At 36.6% G+C, this 21,702-nt stretch overlaps 1 protein-coding gene across 1 annotated transcript in view; it reads right to left on the reverse strand.

Moving 5' to 3' along the window:
- The window catches only part of GALNT1 (polypeptide N-acetylgalactosaminyltransferase 1), a 62,242-nt gene that overhangs the window by 14,999 nt on the left and 25,541 nt on the right, over nucleotides 1-21,702 (reverse strand). Inside the window, exons 4-8 of the mRNA XM_082479787.1 lie at nucleotides 11,886-12,052; nucleotides 4,655-4,862; nucleotides 2,885-3,055; nucleotides 1,292-1,409; nucleotides 150-330 (exon numbers count right to left, since the gene is read on the reverse strand). Of these exons, the coding sequence (XP_082335913.1) occupies nucleotides 150-330; nucleotides 1,292-1,409; nucleotides 2,885-3,055; nucleotides 4,655-4,862; nucleotides 11,886-12,052 (845 nt within the window). The remainder of the gene's footprint in view (nucleotides 1-149; nucleotides 331-1,291; nucleotides 1,410-2,884; nucleotides 3,056-4,654; nucleotides 4,863-11,885; nucleotides 12,053-21,702) is intronic.

The raw sequence follows: 21,702 nt of genomic DNA on the forward strand, positions 1-21,702 counted from the left end.
ATTTTTCAATTAAGACCTTCCTTTTTGTACATTTTACGTGAGCTTTGTCTTACAAACTCCAAATCAGTAACATTATTTAAATACTCGTACTCTTTCCCTGTAGTAATAACATTTTCATAGGTATTTCTTATAACCAAAGACTTGCTTACCTGGGGAAATGATATAAAAAAAGTTTTTGAATTCATCCATCCAGACTTCTGCAAGCCGTCTGTTATTTTTGTTGATTATCTGCCCTGTACCTCCTGGAAAAGTGTATGGTGTTGCTTTTCTGAACACATGCCCAACATGTGAACAAGTTACAATTTCCAAAGTGCCACCACACTGCCAAATCTGAAAGTGATAGACAGTTATTGCATAGCTTCAAGTTGATAAAAATGCTTAAAGACTTTAATCACTTGCTTCTGTTCAAGTTGGAGAAACAACATTACATGAGGTCTAGAAAAAAATATATATACTCTGTGGAAGAGAAAGGTATGCTTGTTTCCTGCTCAAAGATGCTCACAGGCCTGAGCAAGATAGCGTAAGAAAGAGTACGTCAGGCCTCACAGTAATAATGCGTCAGCAAGAGATTACTTTAGAGAACTGGACAAGCTGACAGTGAAGGAAAGAAAAGGCTCACATGAACCACAGGGAAGTAACAGGCAGTGATCTGTCCAAAAAAGTCCCATTATGAAACAGAATCTCCATGTGAAAACGCCCATTCACTTCCCAAGTAAACTTTCTGAAAATATTTTCAATATTATTTTGGAATTCTAAAAATGGCAGATTCAGAAAGCTGATCTACTTCAGAAATATCTGCCTATATACTCTGAGCTGATAAGTAAACCAAAAGGAAACAGTGCTATTCGGTAGGAACTGTGAGAACAGGTCCACATCCAAATGAACATGCGCAATCATTAAGCTAGAAAACAGCGAGAAGAGTTTGTGACAGAGGTGATCACATTTCACTGACACATTAAATCACACCTTAATTTAATCACACATTAAATTCACCCTTAACTTATGCTCCCCAATTAGCTTTTCTAACTGAACTCCTTTAGGCACACACACATTCCTTCTTCAGAATGACCATCCCAATCTTTTAATCACAAGGCTCTGCCAATTATTCACCATGCACGTTCTACTGACAGATACAGTCTTTGTCTATCTTCATTGGAGGAACTTGACAGGAAGCAAAGTGCTAACAGCAACAGGAGAGGACACTGACACAGGCAGCAGACCCATATTTTACAAACCTCAGGATGCACTGTCCTGAATAACAAAATACTGAAAAGAGAAGAGCTTTACCTACCCTGAAAGAAATTTCCAAGTTTTCTCCACCCCAAATATCCATTCCAGCATCATACGTTCCAATTTCCTGAAAGTAATCTCTGTCTATTGAAAAAAGACCTCCTGCCATTGTAGGTGTCCTGGAAAGAAGAAAAAAAAAAAAAAAAAAAGAGACGAAAAATAAGCACCAGTCACTACGAAAACATATACTTAAATACATTTCACACTTACACTGACAAAATGGCTTTTTATTTCCTAAGTTCCTAATATGTTCTTTCTCAGTAGGCTTCCAACCAAATTCAGTTACCATTGATGTACTTGCTAGCTCAAAATTTTCCAGAGATGGAACCAGTTAGTGACAGTTCTCCTTATTTTCTCACTTCAAATTGGAATCTGGACAGAGAAAAAGGCCCTCGAAAGCTGCTGCCGATCCTGCAAAGATGACTTCTGCCTCCAGTGATCGTAAGTCATAAAAGAGAAACCAGTTTCTTACAGTAAATTTATACTCCTAGCAACTATTATTGAAAAAGTTATGGGAGGCCATAAAATGGCCTGCTTGCTTTCACTATTATTGTTTCATACAAGAAAATTAGACAGGGTTACATTCAGATTTTCTTTACAAATTTCTTATTGGTAGAAAAAAATAAAAATGTGCTAGGTTTCTCCAAACTTCAAATTTCCATTTTAGCCATCAGTTATACAATAGGTAAATTATATATTAGGCTGATGATATAACTTTTTAATTCAAACGCACAAATTATTTACACTTTTAGTATAAACTATTTTCTATCACTAGTAATGTTCCCGAAATACTTCACGCTTTTTGTAAAAGAGACATAAAATACAAGCTAGGTCACAATCTAACTAAAAATTTATGTGGCTTTTTTCCCCCCTAAAAGGAAAGGGGAGTAAGGGGGAGGAACACAATTAGCCGTATCCTGAGAAGACCTCAGGACTTCTTAAATGAAAAAAAAAAACAAACAAAAAAAGTGTAAAGGCCATATCCTCAACCTTGGGGTAAGTAAATATTGCCCATTTCTCAGAACAATAAGACCAGAAAATGTAAGTTTACAATAATTAAAAAGTACACATTACACACAAGTTATGTTTCTCATTACCTTTGTCATAACATCTACATGACATGCAAGTAAAAAAAAAAAATCACTTCCTTTCGATGCACTTAGAAGACATTAATTTTGTATATTGACAAATATATGCAGACATATGTATATGCAAATATATGCAGACATATGCCAAAAACTGATACCTTTTCAAAATATTGTTTGCTTTGTTAAAAGATAAAAATAAGGCTCAACAAAAAAAGATAAAAATAAGCTTCAGTAAAAACCCGTGCATCAGTATAAAAATAGTAAAAGCTAGTAACTCACCAGAAATTGACATAAAACTTAAAAATATTTCTAAAGCAAAGACTGCTTCCTTCACTGCTGCCAAGAATTACCAACAGCCAATCCATGCAAAAACTTTTATGCTGTTCTTTCAACCAGACAAAAACAATGCTACAACACAATTCATTAATTACTTAAGAGATTACCCTAGAAAAGATATGAGTAAACATCAGGTGAACATCTTAACCAATTTAATAATTTCCCATTACCTAACAGGAAGGGTTCGATCTCCTTTCCGACGATCCATCTCTCTCTGAGGAACAGGATACCAACGGAAATTCAACTTCCAGTTGAATCCACCATAGGTCATGTCAGAACCTGCCATATATTCAAAGGTGTCATCGCTAATTACATCAATGATGGGACACACTACTGTTCTCCTAGAAAGAGGAAAGAACCAAAACCTATTAGTTAAAGTGTCAAAAAAAGGTTGGGATTGTTTGGGGGTTTTCCATTTTGTGTAACACATGCAATTTAATTTTCAAACGCCATCCCTTAACAACAGTACTCAAAGATTGTTACCATGAAACATATTCCAAATCTGTCTTGCTAATTAGAGTTAATTCCTCTAAAGGAAAATGTGTTTTTCTGATGCAATTTTGGCAATGCTAGCTCTTTTTTAAAATAGTATTCGCATTATTACCAGTAATAAATATTCATCCCTCTGCAGATGGAAAAATAATCATAGCTTTCTCAGTGCTACACAGTGATTGTATAGAAAGTAAGAGCTTTCATTTCTAGTTAAGTGGTCAAAGTAACTTGCATGTTTTGAAATTAAAACTGGCCGTTAGCTCTGGAGAACTATTCTTATATATCCTCAGGACTAAGAAATGAACGTCATTGTTTAACTACTGAGCTAAGTGAAGAGAAAGAGGCTTCCTTGTCACTGTACTGTCATTATTAAGGCATATACTCACAGAAAGTAATTCTAATCATCTTAGAGACACTTTAATTGTCCTCAAGCAGGCTTCCTCTCACAGAAAGCTCTGCAAAAAGATTCAAGGGTTGGTTGCAACTAAATTCAAAGCACTTACTTATTTGGGCCGTTTGCACAAGTTGTAACAATTTATGTATTGTAGTCTTACAAAAATGCGTATTAATGATAACTTAAAGGTTAGTATTGTGTCTTAGCACATTTCTGAATTTCTTTATTACTTGCACCTATTTATTCAAGTAATGCTATATTTTGTAACATTAAATTTTAAAAGTGATTTTTATCTATAACCATAAGAACAAAACATAGATCTGTAAGATCATACTTAATATCTAGTCTATTTAATATGCTGGTTACTAACAGACTAGTGTGCAACTACAGTTACTGCTTGGATGTATGAATGTTTTACAAAGCAGACTATTCTCTCACTTGTGTTTTGTTGGTTTTTTACTCTCAAAACAATTTTCATCACACTATCATGGACATAAGCGTTGTGACTTAATGACTTATGATAGAAACACAAAGCTGTTACTGCAGTGTAGATGAGCCTGATTCCAGTAACCATTCTAACTTCAGAAAATACACTCCAGAAGACCAAGCCACAGCACAGAATTCCGTAACATGAATACATTTTGAAATAAAAAATTGTGAAATCACAATGAGAACCTGAAAACAGTAAGCCTGACAGTTCTCGCTCAGTGTTGGTGTTACATTCTTCCTCAAGAATATCTTGCCAAATTCATGAAGGAATGGGCCATGCTGCAGACAGAACTCCTCAAATTCCACTACTTCTAACTCTATTCATGCTCAGATCTCCTGCTAATTAACACATTATCCCATGCATCCTAATATAAGCTTCATTTTAAACCAAGTTTTACTTTTTAAAAGTTGTACTGAATTAGTCGTTTATCTTTACACAAATGAGAAGTAAATAATTTATCCAGCCTTTCAGAAAGTAGATATTTGCTTGTAGGCTATACCGTAATACTTGAAGCATTTTTTAATAACTGAAAAACACAACATGGACCAGTAGATGGATAATTACCTGTCAGCTTTGATCCTTGCCAGCAGAGGTTCAAGCCAGCCTACTGTACATTCACAATGAGCATCTAAGAAGGTGATGACCTGGCCTTTAGAAGCAGCAGCCCCCTTTAATCTGGCTCTAATCAATCCAGAACGCTGTTCCATGCGAATCACATGAACAGGTACTTTTAATTTTTTCACATAACTCTCCAGAGGTCTTTTCAAGAAATCTGCAAAGAATGTTCAAAAACCACAGAAACTGTCAGTTACAGAGTTCATCTTTTTTTTTTTTATTTTAATGAAAAGACTCGAATTAAGAGACATTTCCTCATTTCTTCTCTATCCTTTTCTTACTTTCTCAGCTAGTTTCCTCTGCTGCTTATTCTACGCTTCACAATATGCCCTTCCACATCTCCATGTGTTTCACTTGCTAGAGCAGGAAGTTCCTCCTCCTCTTCATTTCTTCATTATGGGAAACACAAAAATGAAGAGACTGTAGAATGCTTACACAGAAACCAGATGGGATAAGCAAGCTTTTATTATGGAGTAGATGTGACTCTTACTTTCAAAAACATATGCATAAGTGTTCTTGGACATAACACTTCTCTACTAAGAAAATACAGAAAATTATATGACTAGCTGAACATAATGAATTAACTCCTACAGGAATGTAAGTTACAGATAATTTCTTCGCAAACAGTTTAAAACATGATCAAATCCACTTTTGAATTGTGCTTTCTCTAGATTTTTCAGGCTAATATTTTTTCTATTAAATTATCACTATAACACCTAAAAGCAACAATAAAGACAAAATCAGCTATACATAAATGAGTATCTGTAACACTAACAAACCTCAGTTTAGCTGAGAAACAAATTATTCAAAATAGAACAGTCATAGCTGACTGCCATATGCCTGGAGACTCAAAATTACTTGCATTACAAAGACCTGCCAAATTAACAGATTTCCCATTGCCAGGCATAGTTTTTGTCCATCATGAAAAATTAGACTATGATGGATGATGCCAAAAGGCAGAACAAAGAGTTGAGGGAGAATTAAATTGACAATCACAGAAACAGACTTCTGCAGTAAACTTGCAGATTTCAAATCCGTAAAAAAGGCAAAGTAATCTTATAATACAGCTACAGAATATATTAGATTACCCACTCAAAGCACATGGGAGTTGTACGACAACAGTGCAAAGCCTGTAGTAGTATTTAGCGTAAGACAGTAAGCACCTCATACAAGAATAAGCACGACTGTGGAGGGGCGGAAAAAAAGCACGGCATGAACTCTTAGTGGCTGTTTTGTAAATCTCAAGAGGCAGAGCTGACCTGAGGGCGATTACCATTCCTTACCACTGCTCCGGATGAACGAGTTCTAATTGCCTCCTCATTTTTTTCTGTGCATTGTTGGACTGTCACTAAAACCCACAGAAATAAGTTCTGACACATCTTGAAAGCTGAATTGTGCTAGAAGAGCCTAAGAGTTTGATAGATCTTAAATATTTGTCTCCAGAGAAACTCAAAACAAGTTAAGTCTTATTTTGCATATTAACAGAGATTCAAATGAATAAGTGTTTATTACTACAAAGCAAGTGTACACGTCTGAACATTTTGCAGCCGTTCTGGGGTAGAGCACAAAGATCATTTGGCTGACTGTCTGTAGCAAATATAATCTCATTTCTTTATGGTGTAGCTTTCCAAAGCCGCTAATTCAAAAGAACTAGTATCATGGTAATGTTTATAGTTTTAATGTATATGGCTTCCATGATATACACAAAGAGAATACAACGTTGAAGCATTTCTCTCTATGCTAACCATCTCATGAGCCAGTCACACAAACCAGCAATGTTCCTCTGCATATTTCAAGTGTACTGCTGATAAGATCTTAAAGTAGTTCTAACCACTTAAAGCTGAATGAATATGGGCTGTGACATCAGTCCTTGAACACACAGTTACATTAACAGAATGGTAAAATTCTGCCAGGAGGAAGAAAGAGATTCAAAATTTCAATAATACAACTGCAGCCAGTCAAGAACTAGCACAAACCAGAAAGTTACATTACAGAAACTCACATTACAGAAAGTCATGGTCAACATATTGCATATAATAATCTTAAGTCCTACCTACATTTTCTCTGTAAACTATTTCCAATTTCAATTTATGTTTTCAAGTACTTTTCAATTTTTTCTCTAAGAAACGATCAGAGAGATCTGTGCAGTTTTTTCACTATGGAGGGAATAGGGTTAAGAACAGTCCTTCTACCACGTTGAACCATGTCCATAAAAATACTCTTATGAACTATCACGTTGTTGAAAACTTCAGAAGGGGATATTCCCAGGAACACAACACTGTGCTAGACATTCAGTAACTGTGCCCTTAAATATTACTGGAATTTCAGCAAAATAAACAAAAAGGTAAAGCTTGATGTCTCATCCATACAAAGGCATGGAAAAATAACTCAGGCATCAAGATTTCTGGTGTTCCTCTGCTACCAGCAGTTAGGGTAAACGCTCAAATCTAAGCAGTGTATTTTCCCTTCAGAGCAATACACATGCCCCACAAACTGCCCCCTTAGTTCAAGTAGCAAGAGTCTAGAATTTTGAACTCGTCATCCATCTAGAAACTGGTAATAGTTTCTTGTAAGGCAAGACTTGCTTTTTTCTTTTCTTAAAAAACAAAACAAAACAAAAAAAAAGAGTATTTTCAAAAGTATTTTAATGCATGCAATACATTTTGGTCTACAAGAAATGCCAGAATCAAGCTGTAGAGATGGATGACTGTCTCTACAAACCTATTGGTCATATTTATACAAAATCTTATAATAAACACTCAAATGAAAAATTTTATGCATTACAGAGTCAGTTGTTTACAAGTGACCCAGGATGACAGCTGAGTAAATTTTTAGCATTGCGTCATACACTTCAAACAGAGAGGGACATTTTGGTAATAATAAAAAACCAAAACAAAACAAATATTATTCTTCCCAAGTAAAAGTAATTCATGTATTTTCAGGGGTGTAGCTTTAGTTTCATTTGACTTTCTCCTGGATATTTCTGTCAAACTTTTTCTGTATCAAAAGGGTGCATACTTTTACCCAAGACTATGGAGAGTTTAAAGAGCATCTGTGGCAGTAGCAGAACTAAGAAAGCCAAAAGAGCATATATGTTCAGTTCAAGTCAAGTAAGTGCATAAGTTGAAATATACTTTACCAATTCTATTACTGAGTCACATTTATATGAATATAAAGGAATAATTAAGTTTCAAACCTTTTTTATAATTAAAATACAATAAAACACAGATTTATCACATACAAGAATGCAAACAATTTTAAGAGGTGGGAATATTTTTATAAGGCATTATGGGCAGGAATTTAGTTTTGGTTACATTGTTTTGATCTGTATCTGTATAACTAACTTCTGTGAGCGTATTCTATCCTGATACAATCTGCTTACCACGCTTGGCTATTCAGTGCTGACCTAGTTTTAAGTACTGACTAATCCTGATTTCTCCTGTTAACTTTTTTTGTTTTAAATAGTTAAAGATCAATACTTAAAACATGCAATTCTGATCAATAACTAGAGAACAATGGTACAGATATGTCTTGTTTCCCCAAAGCTTTTCTTTTCAGTGTAAATAAGTGCGTGATATTATGCAAATTCATTCTTTTAAGAGCATGACACGAGCAGGTACAAAGTGTGCTTCAGGCAGACTGAATGCTTACGTTATTCCAATTAAATTGACTCTGATGCTAGAATTCAAAATACACTACTCAAGCTGAACATTTTTTTTTCTGGAAAAGTCTGCTGTTTTAGTTCAACACAAACAGAATGCTTAAATAGCATATGCTAAACCCTTCAAATTTTCAGGCATCATACCCTTCCATTTTGTTTAATGTAAAAGCATGCTTGCTGGAACCATAACAAGTTTTTGGAAAACAAAACACAAAAAATCTTTCAGTAATTGCTGAAAATAACTACAAATAAAAGATGCCTGAGTGATCCGAAATGAAGATCACAGATTTCAAAACTAAATATTGGAACAGGTTCAATAACAACACCAAAAAAAGCCTGAAGTGCTATATCTTTCAGCCTGGAGTTAAGTTACCTTGTTTTTATTACCTAACTCAGGCCCAGAAACAGAAAAGTTATCTAGATGTCCTGGTTTGAAGTAAAACAGAACCAGTTTTGTTCAGTAACTTCGCTTCTTAGCTGGGCCTCTTCTGGCTACTGAAATTAACTGCATCTTGTGCAGAGAGAGCTCACTCTCTCAGAGTGATAAGACCAATGTTTATAGCTGATGCCCAGGCATGGGATGCAGAGAGGCTCCTGCTTATACTTATGGCTATAATCCCCAAGGCCAACCAACTTTGTTATTTGCCACGTTGGAGGGTCGGAAGCGGAAAAGCATAGTGGGGTCCCACCTGCGGGGAGGAGCGGACAGGACAGGTGACCCAAACCTGACCAACAGGATATTCCATCCCATCTGCCTCGTGCTCAGTAGAAAAGCTGAGGGATCAAAGGGTCACGGGCTCTTCCTTCAATGGCCAATGTCTGAGGAGGACTCTGTTAGTCTGCCTGTGATCCTGATCCTGAATCCAGATCTGGAATCCAGTTCCCGTCTGTCACTGAGTCCAGCCTGGGACTGCCCCAGTGCCAGCTGGTGTCATGATTGTCATCTCGGGAGCTTGATACGGTTTTGTATATATTTTTTCATTATTTGTTTTTATTTTATTATTAATATTTCATTAAAGTAGTTTAGTTCCTTCTAAACTCATAAGTCTCTTTTTCCTCCTCTGCCTCTCTCTTTGAAGAGGGGTAGAGGGAAGCATCTGTCGGTCCCATCTGGGGTCCCCCAGGTCCCCAGTAGCCGATTTGGCCTAAATAACGACACTAGAGAAAGCCACATGCTTTAACTGGACTATAATTCTACTTCATAATGAGGACATGGCTATTGCTGTTAAAATTGATTATTTTAAAAACAGAAATTGAAGAGGCAAAACATAAGAAATATTATGTCTACATTATTTTAATATTAGCTTGCTCTATTTCTAGGATATACTGAAAGCTAACCTGTCACAACTAATCACTAGTACTGATTTGAATTAGTTCCAAGGACTGTTTTGACAAATGAAACAGAGCCCACTTGCAATAAACTTTGGTTTTCTGGCAAGAGTCTGTGCACAAAAGCTAACTAACCAAAACAAATGTATTATCTCTGTTCCATTAAGGAAGCATATACCTGTATCATAACCTGGTATAGGCACTCAGACTCGAAATATCAGCATCCGTGTTAAAAAGATGATTGTTCCCTGGGAACAACACCAAGAGACATGAGCAGTTTCACATGCATCAGAACCAAAAAAAAAAACACACCCTGGAGATTTTATATAAAGGTTGAAAAACTACAAGAAATTGTGGAGGGTAAATACAAATTCCCCACAACTGAAAACTGAAATTTTGATCTTGTGCCTTTCTAAAAGCAAAAGGTAATCACACCTCTCATCTAAACTGGAACACATTTATGTGGTAGCCTTTCCCTTTGCATAGGCATTCCTCCTCTGCTACCAGAACATAATTGTATTTAAGGCTTCTGTCCCTTCTTCCAAATTGCACTGAAACTGGCTGAACAGTCAAGGTTAGTATCAGGTAAGAAAGCAAAAGCAAGTGAGGGTGCCCGAGAGAGGAAAGGAATACAGACTGATACAAGTGCAAACAGAACCTGACTGCATGAGCTATGCTTCCTTAGGAAAACAGGATGAACGGAACTCAGTTAGCTGATACGATCTTTCTTTAGTCTACTCAGCTACTCTACAACCAGCTGTACTCTAGACCTACATAGTTTGGAACAAGTCAGTTAATATGCTAAGGCATCATACACACATGCAACCTGAAAAAAACTCATTATACTTTCTACCATGTTTGATAGGAGTGGATTTTTGCACTTCATAAAGTTCTTCAGCTACAAAAACTCCTGTTAACCACTGTAATGGTTACCAATCCTCATAAAACCTCCTGTTAACCATTGTAACCTATGCATCATCCTATGCATCATAATGCTACCTAGACCATATGATCTGAAATCCAGTGTTTGTCTTCATACATAGATCTTGTTTGAACAGATCTTGTTGTTTGGACAACAGTCACCCATCTTACTGTGAAGTTGGAATTAGCACAAGCAGCAGAATATGGATTTTGCATCACTGGAATCAGAAGCATCAGGCAGAGGTGTCAGTACGCTGGGTGTAAAACCCTTCCGTGACTAAAGCATGGCAATTCCTGCTAATACAGATAACAGCCTCCAACTGGTGGCTTCCAGGACTTTTTTCTAGTGGCCTACTAGCTATTAGTCCTAGTGGAAAACTCTCAGTGTACAAATATAGACAAAAGGGTGGTTCAATATAAAAATACAGAAATGTTTTAGATAAAAAAAAAAAAAACACAAAACATCATACCCTCTCATCTCCATTTACAAACACAAGAAAAAAATATCCCTCAAGTTACACTTTATAACCTATACCACCAAGGATGATTAAGCAAAGAATAAGCCAAATATCAACTATTAACCAAAATGAAGTATCAGTTACTGTCTAGATTATAATTTTTATATCTACTATATTGTATTGCAATTTACAAAAAATATGAAAAGAATAAAATCTAAATAAAGTTATTTTATTTTAAGAAAAACATCAGCTTAAGTTTTGTCTATTAATTTCTTTACACAGGGAAAGTTTCATTCTGTAGCACGGAGTTTTCACCTGGAGCACTAGTTATTAAAAAGTGGAATCTCTTACAGCACAGACACTGAATTTCGATTTCCCAGGAACTGAATAATCAAAATTAATCCCTCTGAGCACCAAGTTTGATGGTGGTACTGATAGTAAATTTGGATGTGTGTGAGGAACAGAGTTGCCTATGCTATTATTCATCGGGTGATTCAAGTATTAAATGCCCTCAAGCCTTAGGAATGTGTTAAAACTCTAAACACGTAACATGAAAGTTATCCCATATAATGGGATAAATCCACTAGCAAACACAAACTCTACACTGTCAACAGAAAAAGAAACAGACAGATAAACTTACACTAGTTTTCGGTGGAACATGACCCACCTGTATTTCAAAACGGGCATTGCTCACTCTGCTTCCCCTGCCCCAGCTACTGTGTTTTGCTGAGGAGAGCTAAGCCCGTACAATGTCAGCCTCAACCTTTGAATTAAAAAGAGTAGCAGGCTAAGGCATCGACGTTATCATTACCTCTTTCACTGGCATCATCGACCAGGACGATTTCTTCTAGCATGTGTCGTGGTGACCGGTTTATCACACTATGAACAGTTCGTAGAAGCGTGCTCCAAGCCTCATTGTGAAAAACAATGACAACGCTTGTCGTGGGAAGGTTGTCTGCATACACCTTCGTTTTACACCTGTAAATAAATAAAAGGCATATATTTGTAAAGGTCAAACCTTCAGCTGGAACTGCAATTTTGAGGTTTATTTCTGAGTATCGATACTAACATTCATTTTGTATGCAAAGTATGACAAAGGAGCAAACAGCGCACAGATTATGTTTTTACCTAAAAAACACCCTGACTTTTATGTATACATCCATGTATTCCACCCTTCCACTAGGAAAGGAGAACCTCAACCCAATAAGCAATTCTAGAAATGAAAGAGACGTCCATACCGCTAACACGCAGAGATAACAGATTATTTAATTCCACTACCCCTGTTTTGTGAAGTCGCATGTCCAGATACACTAATCCAAGCCCCTAATTGAGGCCTGCGTTCCCTCCGAGGGCAAGGGGGAAACCCTCGTGCTGTAGTGGGGTCAGAGAGGGAAGGGACAGACACATGCAAGATATGAAATGGCAAAATTAAACTAGGAAGTAAATGCAATAAAAAGCATATAGAACAAACCCAAATAACAACTAAAAGAGGTAGAGAATTCTGGACATGATGTTTGGGAAAAGGAAAGTCTACATGTATGCTACTTATAATACTAGTGAGTTAAGTGTATCTAACAATTTAACGTGTTTATATTACACAAAGAAGGTGAGTTTTTTTCCTCCTGATTGTATACATGTTGAAAGTGCTATAAAGGTTCATCAAATTAAAAAATAATTATATTCACATTCCAAAGTTAGCACAGAAGACCACAAGTTTAGCTCTCCTAACAGCATATATAGGGCATTTATGCAAAATATGACATACACTCCAAGTAACCCCACATGCAGCCAACATTTCACTCTGTATTGGTATTTCAAAACAAATGATATCTTCAGTATCTCCTAGAAAAAAAATCAATACGCTGTACATAAAGTACGCTTCACAATTCTGAAAAATACAATTCTGCTCTAAAAAATAACCATACAAATATAAGTGTCTCCCCACAGATCTCTTCCTCCTGCATATTCAAAAATCACACACAGAAACTTACATAAGATTTGATGGTACTAAATCCTTTAAGAATCAAAGCTCAAGAGATACATGCAGATCTCAAACACAAGGAAAACATTGAAGCAGAAAAAGAAATATATTCGATGGAGTTTCATTCCAACAAAAAAAGCTTTTATTAGATCCCAAATTACTGAGTCAATTCGCTCTAATGTAACCTGATCTAAATGCTATTAAAATATGCTAACAAGTATTTGTGACTACCACGCTAACAGTAGTGGCCCTGTCTGAGGGCTTGAGAAGTACATAGCGTGTATTCTATACCCTAAGTGTATAAGAAGAATACTGAAGGAACAACCTCCCCATACAGGATCATGGTGTCAGCATCTATGCCCACCCTTTTTTCCCCTTTGGAAAAATTGGTGACACCAGGTATGTCAGTCAAAACTGAGCTCCCAGCACAAATATTTTATTTGCTGGATAACTTGGTTAGCCAGAGCACTTCTACATGAGAGCAGCTCTCACAACACAAAGGCATTTCAGCTCTGAGGTGGTAACAAAAGCCTAATGTGCACTAAGATCCCAGAAAAGAACAGTAAGTCCAGGTACAATTGAAGAAATATCTAGAAGAGCTTCTGTGGAATCATGCTTAGTTTCTGAGAACTGAAGCAGTAGGATAAGGCACTATCTATCTTCAATATTATATATATTATACAGTTATGTCCAAATTTAATTATTCAAACTGAAGTGAACATCGTAAAATCTTTAGGGAAAACAGCCATATATCCCTATGCTTTCTGATTTAATTCACGTACAAAAAAAGTTGCAAAGCTTGCCAACCAGTACATTTATTTCTGTGGCATTACTTGAAAAATAAAATAGCTTTTCACAAAAATGCTATGAATTTCAGATGAAAAAATCATAAGCCAAATATTTTTTGTCCCATGTTTGTCACTTGTTCAGCCTATTTTGCTATTTTAAAACCAAATTCTGAATGTTTTATTCCTTCTGCTGTGCTGCTCCCTACATCAGAAAATAAGCATCTGATTATAGACTTTCAGCTACAATAGTAATACAAATCCACCAATTGTTCCTCTACTTTTTGGCAGAATATTTGTAAAAAAAAAAAAAAAAGTTGAGAGGAGCCTGTTAGCAGTTCTCTGTGAAAAGCAGTAACAATATGCCATTCACCAGGAATATCTTGCTGAGGTGGCCACAGGATCTACAATTGTAACATGAAATCTCTCATCTACTGACTTGCCTTTTTTTACGGTTTTACAGAAGCTTTTATTTTGCTGAGCTCAAATCAATGAATTGGTACGATAAAACCCATCCAAGTGATCAGGGACTACCATGTTTATAAACCATTACACTGTCCAAAGTATAAATACATCAAAACATTTAAGATCCATCTTTGAAGGGGAACTTCTTAGTACCAAGAGGAAGGCATACAGGAATTTTTTGGGACATTCTCCCCCAAGGCATTCCCACTGCTCTGTCCTGCAGAAGGTTAATATCCTCCTTTCCATAATGAGACCTGCCTATTCTCACCCTCAGAGATCAACCCTTTCTGGAACAACAATTTAAGAGCAACCTAGACTGGCTTTCTTACCAATATGTAAAAGGTTGCCATGCGTAACACAGGGGTGTTTCATAACAACAGTGCCTTGAACATTTTTGAATGCTATTCTTAATAAAGTGTTTGGCATTAAGTTATTCTTGAAAGATTCACACAGGATAAAGGAAAGAATTAATAGTACGATATCTGAATTTAATACTCTTCACCTGTCTTTCTCTACATACTTTTTTAGCTATGTTGGTACAAATTTTTGTGAATATATACAAATAAAACTCCCTGGTTTTAATTTTGAAAACATGAGCATACACTTCTTCCCCTCCAGGAACATATTGCTGCAGAACATAAGAGAAATAAAATAGAACAGTTGACACCTGTGATTAGAGCATTAGCCTTCTATGTAAACCTCATGTTTTATCCTTACTAACCAACATTTAAATTAAGAATCCTTTTTGTCTTTTTTTTTTAAAAACCAATTACCCGAGGAAGGGATTACTATAGAATTTAAAATAAAATATTAGTTTCAACCAAGAGTTATGCAACATTAGTAGCAGAATAACCATGAGGGGAATGACACATAGGGTATGAATTAAGGACAATTTGAATTTTAATTCACTACTAATACATTATGTTCCTTTTGTTGGATCATGCCTCAAACAGTTTTAAAATTGAGTGCATAATATTAAGGAAGGCACACCATCTCCAGTAATTTAATGAAGACTCCAAACGGCAGCTGAGAATGTCTGCTTCACATGGAATGCCTCATCCTTTATTTAATCTATGGCATTCACCATGCAAACTCTCAGCTAATGTGACTCCATATATTATTTAGATTGCGGAAACTCCCTAAAAAATGTCAGACATTTTAAATGCAAGCACAGACTTACTGCCCTATTACCTAAAGACACAGAAAAAGAATAGGCCAGATTGTTAAAATATGATCAAGACAAAAAGCCTAATTAGTCTACATTTCTTTATGTACACATTCCAATGCTCAAAACAGTACCATTTTTTATTTCATAGTAAGACTCCTTCTCATGCACTGAAATCCCCACCTTCAGCTGCATTAGCCTTGTATTCTTCCTTAAGACTCCATTTCTTGCTTTCATGGGATTAGGAAATAAAATGGCAAATTAATTAGGAAGTAAAATTAGTTATCCAAAATCTCTAGTGTCCCATCAAAAATCAGATTTGAGAAAAAAATTAAGTTTACAAACTATAATTTTAATAGTTGTTTTACAAAGGAGCCACAGGACTCCCCCAGCCAGGCTGGATGGGGCTTTGAGCAACCTGGTCTAGTGGGAGATGTCCCTACCCATGGCAGGGGGCTTGGAACTCAATCTTGAAGGTCCCTTCCAACCCAAACCATTCTGTGATTTTTTGACTATAAAGACATGACTCTGCTTCGACCTCTTTAAGATGCTCATATGCGTTCCTCACAGAATTTCACCTTTTTGCAATTTTGGGTCATATATTCAGAATACTTTGGCCCAGTCCCTTACAACTACACGGCTACTCGTAGGTCCATATCTTCTCAAGAGCACAAGGCAGTTTAACAGGTTGAAATCCTTCATAACCTAAATTCAGTTTTAATGGCCTAAAAGTAAAAAAAGGAGGACGGATCCTAGCATATATGTGCATAACTTTGCCAAAGAACAGCGACAGAAAAATACAGTGTTGTCCGTAACACCCTGTAGCCTGATTTCAAAGTTTTAAATCCATTACAAAAGTTTTTAAAATGGAAGGCAAGAAACAACTGAGTTGTATTATGCTTCTCTAGTATCATGACTTTTTGTGAAGATGTTAATTGAATCTTATATAGAAGCTCTGCACACTTTAGATAAGGAGATATTTAGAAAAAAAAAAATCTCAAGAATAATTTTATTCAGTGGATTATGTATAGCCATTTGAAAACTACCTGATGCTACTTAAAATGCACCTGAAGAGCTTCTAAATAAACTGCTTTCCTCTTTTCTCTTTCAGCCCAGGGTACAAGTAGTCCACAGGAGACATTACAAAAAATAATCAGAGACACCAAGTAAGGCAATTCTGTCCATATAAAATTAAACCATTACATCTCAGAGTTTAATTGCTGCTTCAGCACAATCTTGCAAGGAAACGACAATTCTTCATTTTGTGCTTCCCACACCACCACAACCATATGCTCTCAACTCTCCTCCACATCTGGCAGAACTGGAAGCCTCTCCCTTCTCTCATGACACTGAAGGAATGAGAAAAACATACTCCACCACTGCAGGGACTGAAGAAATCTACCAGGCGATCTTACAAGATCCTTCATTTGAATTCCTCAGAAGGTAAAATTCTTCTGATACCTATCTGCTCTGCTCAGTGCCCAACTCAGAGATCAACAAGGCTTACTCACTCTAGCCATCCACACTCAAGACACAGAGATACCAGGAACTCGGGACACTGCCATTTGCTATCCTAATGCCATCTCTTTCAGTTTACTGTTGGGACTTTCACAAACACTTCAAATATTGCCTTAAAAAAATGCAACTGCGCAGCCATCTTATTACAGAATAGCATTTGGCATTTTATCAATACTATGAAATTGTATTCATAGATCAATTTACTTAGAAATTATTCCTAAAATCCAAGATTGAGTGCTACGTGTGTAATATTGCATTATCTTGAAAGACAAATATTTACAATGTTAGCAGTGATCTGTTTGCACACCCTTCAAAGTCATGCTAAATCATTTCTGAAAGTAATGTAATAAAACAGGATTTAATATCCTGATAGCTCTTAAATACTTTTTTATAGGCTAAAGCATCACGCCCCCAAAAAAGCTACAAACAAGGTAGAAGTCTTGTAGGAAATCAATTATACACTACCATAATGTTTATGAAATGAGACACAATGAGGAAAACCTCATTCACTGAGGCAAAACATGAAAAAAAATAGGTCACTTTCTAGAATGATGTCATAATTATATTCTGCATTAGAAAAACGCTAAATTTCTAAATACTGCAGGGCAGATGCTGCTAACAGGTTATTCTCCACAGAGGAGCAACGGGAGGACTAGTAACATTGGAATATATTTTTTTTTTAAATTTTGGAATTTTCAAAACAAGGCTGCTCATGCTTAACTAAACACAAAAATTAATAGACCCAGACACTACCTGAGCCATGATTTGCCTCACCTGATATCAATTTTGCTCCCAGATTCCACCAGCCTTTCATAGGAATAAGGCACAACCAATAATTCACAGCGGCTCAAAAACATTAACAGCAGTAAAACATGTATGCAATCCTTGTTTTCTAGCCCAGTGCGCACAACTTGGAGAGCTCTGATAAAGGACAGAGACAGAGCGCAAGCAAAAGCATCTCCTGTGTACTCAGCAGCTCAGTTGGGAAATCCCAGTGGAGCTCGGACTGGAGCTTGTATGTGCGGTATGGTAAAGCAGTGCCGATGCATTTTTGAAAAGAGTACTAGCAACAGATTGGGGCAGCGAAATGTATTTAGTCATCTTACAAATTTAGTACAATCCTTTATCTTGCACACTACAAACAACAGTTATAAATAAAAGTTGAAGTTATAAATAAACTTCACCCTAGAACTTAAATTCAACAAAGGAATAATCAAAGTCTTGCCAAAAAATCAAAACTTGCTGAAGTTTTGAGGAAACGCTGCACAGCACAGCCCCTGTAATAAATCTGTTTAATATTACTGATGCAGTACAAACAGCATACTCCTCAGTATTAAAATATATTGGAGTCCCTGGGAAGTAAGCATTGGTACCCTTAGACTTGAAAATACACATTTATTTTCTGTTGAGGTTACCAAAGTTAATGGCAGATCGATAGAGAAGAAAAATCAGAAAATCTGAACTCCTCTCAGGAAACCTCAGGCTTTAATTACTGATATTTGATGAATATTGCTGCAGTGCCATAAAATGTCAGTACTCTATTGTTTACCTGTCCACTTGCCATAAGTTATAGCCTGCAATACAGTTAATGTAACAAAGCTGAGGCATGGCTATGCCCAACACGCAAACTCCTCTCTGCTTAAATCACGGATGAAAACAGTTTTGAAATAAGACTCAGAGTCACCCTGAAGCTGCTGAGACTGACCTACATTTCCATCCGAGGATAACGCCCTGTAGCAGAGGTGGCAGAGAAAGTGTCAAAACACAACAGCAAGAAACACCAGCACTCAAGTCAAGTGGTGTTTCTGGTAAACGCTGACTTAGTCTTTCCTGGATATGAGAAGCAGCCTCATAACATCATTATGAACAAAGGTGTTAATCAGTCTGCTTCTGACATAAATTTTAAGAATACCCCAAGCCCTCAAAGTGAAAACAATTGAGCTGGACAAAGATCTAATTTTCACAAAGATCTGACACAGCTAAAAGGGCTGAAAGCAACACTTCTGAGAAAGATGGAATCACTGACTGCCGTAGCATGCCAAACCACTTTTCACTACACAGACTTTGTATGCAACCACAGTTTTAACTTGTGGCCACACAAAGCACTGCAGATAAGAAACAAAACTTCACGCTACCCCTGAAGCTGCTTCTTCTGATGAAATGAAAACAATTCGATTTAGAATGAGGTTTTCATTTCTGTAATTCGTATAACAACTCCAATTAATCTTTCTGAACAGGTTACCTGAATGCAGGCAAATCCCTTATTCTTATTTAAACATTTCCATCCAGACTGCTTAACGTCTGCCTTCAACAGTATTATGTAATTTACCTGACATCAAGAGTATGAAATTTTCCTTTCTTCTGATCTCAAAGATTTGGATATAAGAAAGGTCGCATTATCTCATGTGTCAAGTGGAAATCTTCTTTAGACCCTGGAAACAAAATCCAAAATGGTCCTTAAAACCATTGTGGTTACAGAATTCAAGCAGAATTTCACAAAAATAATTAGCTGCAATTGACAATCTTCCTTATCCTGAAAGTGATTACAGGAAAGCCTCTCTTGACAGAAGCAAGAACAATTCTGTCCTCAAAGACTGAAATTGGACCTTAAGCTTTCCTGCCAAATTATTTTCCATTATTTTCCATACTTCACCTATCAATTTGAATAAAGTTCAGTCTATGGCTGCCGATCCAAAATGCTCATAACTAAAAATGAGATCGCCAAGTGTTTGTGTATATACAGACACACACACATATATGTATGCATACATACACGTGTATATATATGTCTATATATAAAAAAAACAGTTTGCAGGAAACAAGCTGATTTTTAAAGTGACTTTTTTCCCCTCTAAACTTTCTCTGAGAAAAAGATTTATAGGTAGTTTCTTCTATCAAACTCATTAAGTCAACGTAAACAAGAACTTTCCCAAATGTTGATTCAACAGTGGGCCAGTACCAAAAGGAGCCCAGCGTAATTGCTATACACTCCACAACATTCATGTAAGTTAGACTTAGAAGAATGGTTTTTAACCCCAGAAAAAAAATTGCCTACTTCCTCCCGATTGTGAAAGTAAACTTGGCAGCAGGAACTGAGCAGGGTAGGTTGATTCAGTAAAAAAGCCTTCAATAATAACTTAAGCTGACCACATTACTGTGCTAGTTAAACATTATGGTCTTAGTTAGAGATCTGCATCTCATTTTTCTATTAAGTGGCCAAAGTCATAGTTCATATGAATTTAGACCCAGTTCACTCAAATATGTAGGGCCATGTGGCTAAAAACTCTGATTATATCCTAACACTATCTATACCACTCAAAATTCAACATAATTCCTTAATACAGACAGTTTGAGAAAAGGACAGTTAAAAGATTCCCAAATGTTATGCAGAACTAACTGAGGTATAAGAAGATGTCCAATACCCTTAAATCTGGCAAAATTATACCAACTAAGGAACCAAATAACAAGGAAGCTCTTTTATGCCAAGCTCTACAGAACCTGCAGCCTTGGAGAAAGGGTTGCTAAGGTATCCCAAAGCTATCCACACTCCTCCTTGCTGCAGGTCTGCTTAGGAAAGCCCATCCCCTGTCCAAGACATCTCAACATGACAAAATATGACAACTCTCCTAGCACTGCATCATAAGCTCCAGAGAGGACCAGAGCTTACATCAACGACATCATTCTGTCCCAGCTATGGCTTCCAGCCTTGACCATTTGGTGCCTGGAAAAGAACAACATTTTAAGATGCTCTTTTCTAGTGTAAGAAAGTCAGAATTGGGTTTAAAGTCTCACACCAGGGACCCAAATGTCTCCTTAAATGTTTTATATATTCCACAAATTATTAAATAATGACTATAGCCTGGAAAGTTCAGCCTTAGAACACAGTACTCTTCTTCATTTTATAAAGCAGCTTCCAAGTCACCTCAAACAGCACTGAGAGCAAAACCAAGTCATATGACACATCCAAGTTTCACGCATTTAACCACACCACTTTCCATCCGGAATGCTGGTCTAAGACACATAGGCACAGCTGAACACCTATTTTAGTCATTGACACCTATTTTATTTATTGCCTCCCTCGTCTTCAGCAAAATCAAGGCAAGACTCTGGTGTTCCTAATCACCCATCTTTTACTCTTTGCTGTCATGTCAAGCCCACAGCTGCATATTTTCCTGGCAACTGTGAATCAACTCCCACTTTGATGACTGATTCACAGACCAGAATAAGATGTGCTTACAAGAATTATTCTATTAACACCTTAAAACCAATCTGTTATCCCCAACTGCTTATCCCTCCGCAACAACATCCCTCCAGAGGTCGTGGTACCGTCAATTCTATTAGTGAGTTACGCTAACCTGCCCCAGTCCAGATTCAGGGAAGTATCCAGGCTAAAAAAAAAAAATTACTTCTGGTTTAGTTCTTTCTGTTAAGCAAATCATTCAGTTGGGATGAGCAGAATAACATTCCTGCTTACAGACACAAAATGACTAACAATTCAGGCGTATGTCAATGATTTCAAAGGCATTTATGTGCCTCGGTAATTTTGTGCCAAATAATAAAAATAAATATAAACCTGTTAATACAACTGGGGCACAGCTCAGCAGAACAGAGATTTCAACTTCTGTAGATGTCTCATACTGAGGAGTTGCCTGAGCTGGAGAAGTGCCGAGAAGTTATTAAAAACAGCTCACATTTTTGTTCTTCTAGTAAGAAA

This window comes from Vanellus vanellus, assembly GCF_965231255.1.
Source record: "Vanellus vanellus genome assembly, chromosome: 2".
NCBI classification, from domain to species: domain Eukaryota; kingdom Metazoa; phylum Chordata; class Aves; order Charadriiformes; family Charadriidae; genus Vanellus; species Vanellus vanellus.